Below are 3,513 nucleotides of genomic sequence, written 5' to 3'. Positions count from 1 at the left end.
GTATAGGTGGTGGTGCTTTGGTCGTAACGTTGCTGGGTGAGCGGTATAGGTGGTGGTGCTTTGGTCGTAACGTTGCTGGGTGAGCGGTATAGGTGGTGGTAGTTTGATCGTAACGTTGCTGGGTGAGCGGTATAGGTGGTGGTAGTTTGATCGTAACGTTGCTGGATGAGCGGACTTGTGCATACGTCACCATATGATGTCAGTACGTCACCACCCAATGATGTCAGTACGTCACCACCCATGATGTCAGTACGTCTGGCACTCGCTACAAACTCGCAGTGTCATTAACTTAACATTCTCAAATATATTGTATACATCCTTGTCGTGCCTTACCCTGTAATCCTATCTATAAATAATTACTACTAAGGAAGTACACGTCTCATATATCATTCATTCCTGAGATGTTGTTATTCAGACATTTACTGAAACTCAGACCCTCAGGAAAGAATTATATTAAATTACGATACGAATTGATTAATCTATCAATCTAATTACCAGGTCGTCGGTGAAAAGACCTGACAGTGTAGGTGGTTCCTCCCGATTTATAACTAATTAAGATTCAAATGTGGTATTTGTTGAAAGGTTATTTCATATGATCCTCGAAGCATCCGAGAGAGCATTCTTACTATCAGAAGAAAATGTTTTATGGCAAATGATACTCATTTATTTTGTATAAAATCATCGCCATCATAAATTTTTCTTTAACTAGTGAATATCAATAAAAAGTTTTGACCAACTCATCTAAGATATTTCAAATTTAATCGCATCAAACTGATCAATGTTACATTTTATTTGCGCATAGGTATTTTATCTATGGCTGAAAAACTAGTGACCCTGACAGCAATGACCTGCATCGTGCTGAGCTAAGCCATTTGCATGACTTATGCAATCACCCGAGCTGTTTCCTAGACTGAAAAAAAACAGTCATGAATACTGAAGACGAAGAGCGTGAACCACTCCCCTATTAGCATATACTCAAAACACCCTAACAAAAGACGCCATACGCAAGTTGGCTTCTATTGCAAGGATCGAGATGAAATAGACTGAAAATTTCAAGCAACGATTGGCGTGGATTATGAAGAGGTGAAATTGACTGAAAATTTCAAGCAATGATTGGCGTGGATTATGAATTTGCTTGCATTGAATCTCTGATGTGTTTGGTTGATGCACTCTTGCCAGTTGTACTCGTCAATTCAAGGTTAATAAAAAGAACTTCATATAAATGTACCTACTTCTGATGAGACTGCGAATCAGGGCTTCATTACTGTGCAAGAAATTTGTAAGCCTGTTTTTTTTAACAAAATGTTGTGTTAAACACATCAACGTATCATTTATGCCGAAGTACACTAATCACAAAGTACAATTTTCTCCTTATTTTTCGCGGCAGTACTTTCATAAGGAAATGCCTATCAATCGATTTTCTATTGCCAAGAGTTTTCATCATCATAACTATTAATTTAAAATATTAGACTTCCATTGAAGTTTTTATCTACGCAAACTCTGCTTTTCCATTAAATAATCGAATAGAGATCTATATGTCACAAATACTGTAAAATAAAAAATGTCCGTACGGAATTTTTTTGCCGCACTTTCTTACGCTCATTGAATCGTATCCAATTTTATTCGAATGCTCTTCGTCCCGGAGTTTTTCTTGGGAAGCGACACCCTCTTATCCTGTGGAAAGGCTGAAAATTCATTATAAAATACGAATATTTATCTTTTATGATGGTTTCCCCTCCTCATCTCCTCATTATGCATTCATTTCTCATCTCCCCTTGCATGTTAATAACTCTAGCGTATTACTTCCTATCTCCATGATAACTTTGATCGCAATACAGAAGTGTTTACTAAAGAACTGAATTTTTTTTACAAATATAGTAAATTGAAAAGTATTATTCGAAGTGTGTGATTAATCATAGAAATTCTATCCTTAAAATTGAAACTCTAAAGGTTTCATTTCATATTTTCTCATGACACTTGTAATCCCGTCTCCATTGAAAAGGTTTAGGATAACTAAATATCACCACACTGCTTAAAAACAATCTAATTAACATATTTTGATTTTATTTTTGGTTTTCATGAATTGAATAAACTATTATCAGATATAGGCAGTCAAACTCACGCTTATACCTTTTCCAAGATGAAAAAATCTAAACCTCTTGCCGTGTAATTCTTACGAACGTGTAAAGAGTAACAACACAAAACTTTCCTTCAGATATCTGCCATCGAGTCAACATCGTTGCCGTATTTCCGAAGTCCGACCAGAACCTTAGCAAAGGCCGTCAGTTAATCTTAATCCGAGTAATCCAGCCGCTTACTGCATTATACGCACCATTGCCTTCAGTAAATCCGGTGATGGGAGAGTGGAAGTGAGACTCGGAAGTGGTGGAGGAGACAATGAGACTCAGAAGTGGTGGAGAACACAGTGAGAATCGGAAGTGGTGGAGGAGACAGTGAGACTCAGAAGTGGTGGAGAACACAGTGAGAATCGGAAATGGTGGAGGAGACAGTGAGACTCAGAAGTGGTGGAGGAGACAGTGAGACTCGGAAGTGGTGGAGGAGACAGTGAGACTCGGAAGTGGTGGAGGAGACAGTGAGACTCGGAAGTGGTGGAGGAGACAGTGAGACTCGGAAGTGGTGTTAGAAGTTGCGAGACTCGAAAGTCTAGTGTTGGAATATAGACTTGGAAATAGCAGAGGTGGTTAGGCTCGGATGTTGGTGAGGTGAAATATGTTAATGATTTACACTATAATGAGCATCACAAATAGGTGACTAAAAACATTTTACAAAGATAAAACATCACTCACCAGCAGGCGCCAGTAGTAAGAGGACTGCTAAGACTCCTGCAGATCGTAGCAGCGGCAAACATTTTCTGTTTTGTCGGTGCATTCTGTCCATTGTGTTGCGCATGGCAAATTCAGCGGTTCGTTTGAGCTTTATTCATCTTGAAAACTCTAACAATTCAACAGTTATTTGATTACACTTCTCTCTATATGTTGCTTTATTCGTTCAGGATTGATTTTCCATATCTATATTTATGTTTCCATTCTTTGTCACTGATTCATTTCACTGAAACACATTGTTCATGAACATTCATTTCACTGAAACACAAACAGACACGCGACAAGTTCGAGAACTGAATCGCTTGATATTATTTCCAACTTAATCTATTTTCTCTCTTGTTTTGTTCTCTCTCAAATATTAAACGCTTTTCTACACTTGATACACATCTCAGAATTTAATTCATGGTTACATTATATGTTAATAGGTGGCTAATAATATGAAATGGAAATAGTAGATATATTATAATTAAAATGATTTAACTATTTAGCTTTATTTATGTAGAATTTATTTACTACCATTCCAACTATACTAATTTTTAAAGTACTCCTTAAATTTTCCATTTTCATTAATTCTACTGCAACTTAAACTACATTTTAATATTTTTATATATGCGTGGATTTCTATACAGTATATATCAAGCCTATACTCCAGCAGGTGATCAAGGCGCTG

The 3,513-nt window shown here is 37.0% G+C and overlaps 1 protein-coding gene across 1 annotated transcript in view; it reads right to left on the bottom strand.

The window, feature by feature from the left end:
* LOC125178065 (hemicentin-2-like) overlaps positions 1 to 3,249 on the bottom strand; it is a gene marked incomplete in the record, with an annotated part of 64,244 nt that extends 60,995 nt beyond the window's left edge. The window contains 1 exon segment of the mRNA XM_047880990.1: positions 2,822 to 3,249. Within this exon segment, the coding sequence (XP_047736946.1) occupies positions 2,822 to 2,910 (89 nt within the window).
* Between the last annotated feature and the right edge of the window lie 264 nt (positions 3,250 to 3,513).

The sequence above is a fragment of the Hyalella azteca genome, unplaced genomic scaffold (genome assembly GCF_000764305.2).
Source record: "Hyalella azteca isolate HAZT.00-mixed unplaced genomic scaffold, Hazt_2.0.2 contig6753, whole genome shotgun sequence".
Classification (NCBI taxonomy): Eukaryota; Metazoa; Arthropoda; class Malacostraca; order Amphipoda; family Hyalellidae; genus Hyalella; species Hyalella azteca.
Note: the sequence above shows the minus strand (reverse complement) of the source record. Positions and strands in the feature narration are given on the sequence as shown.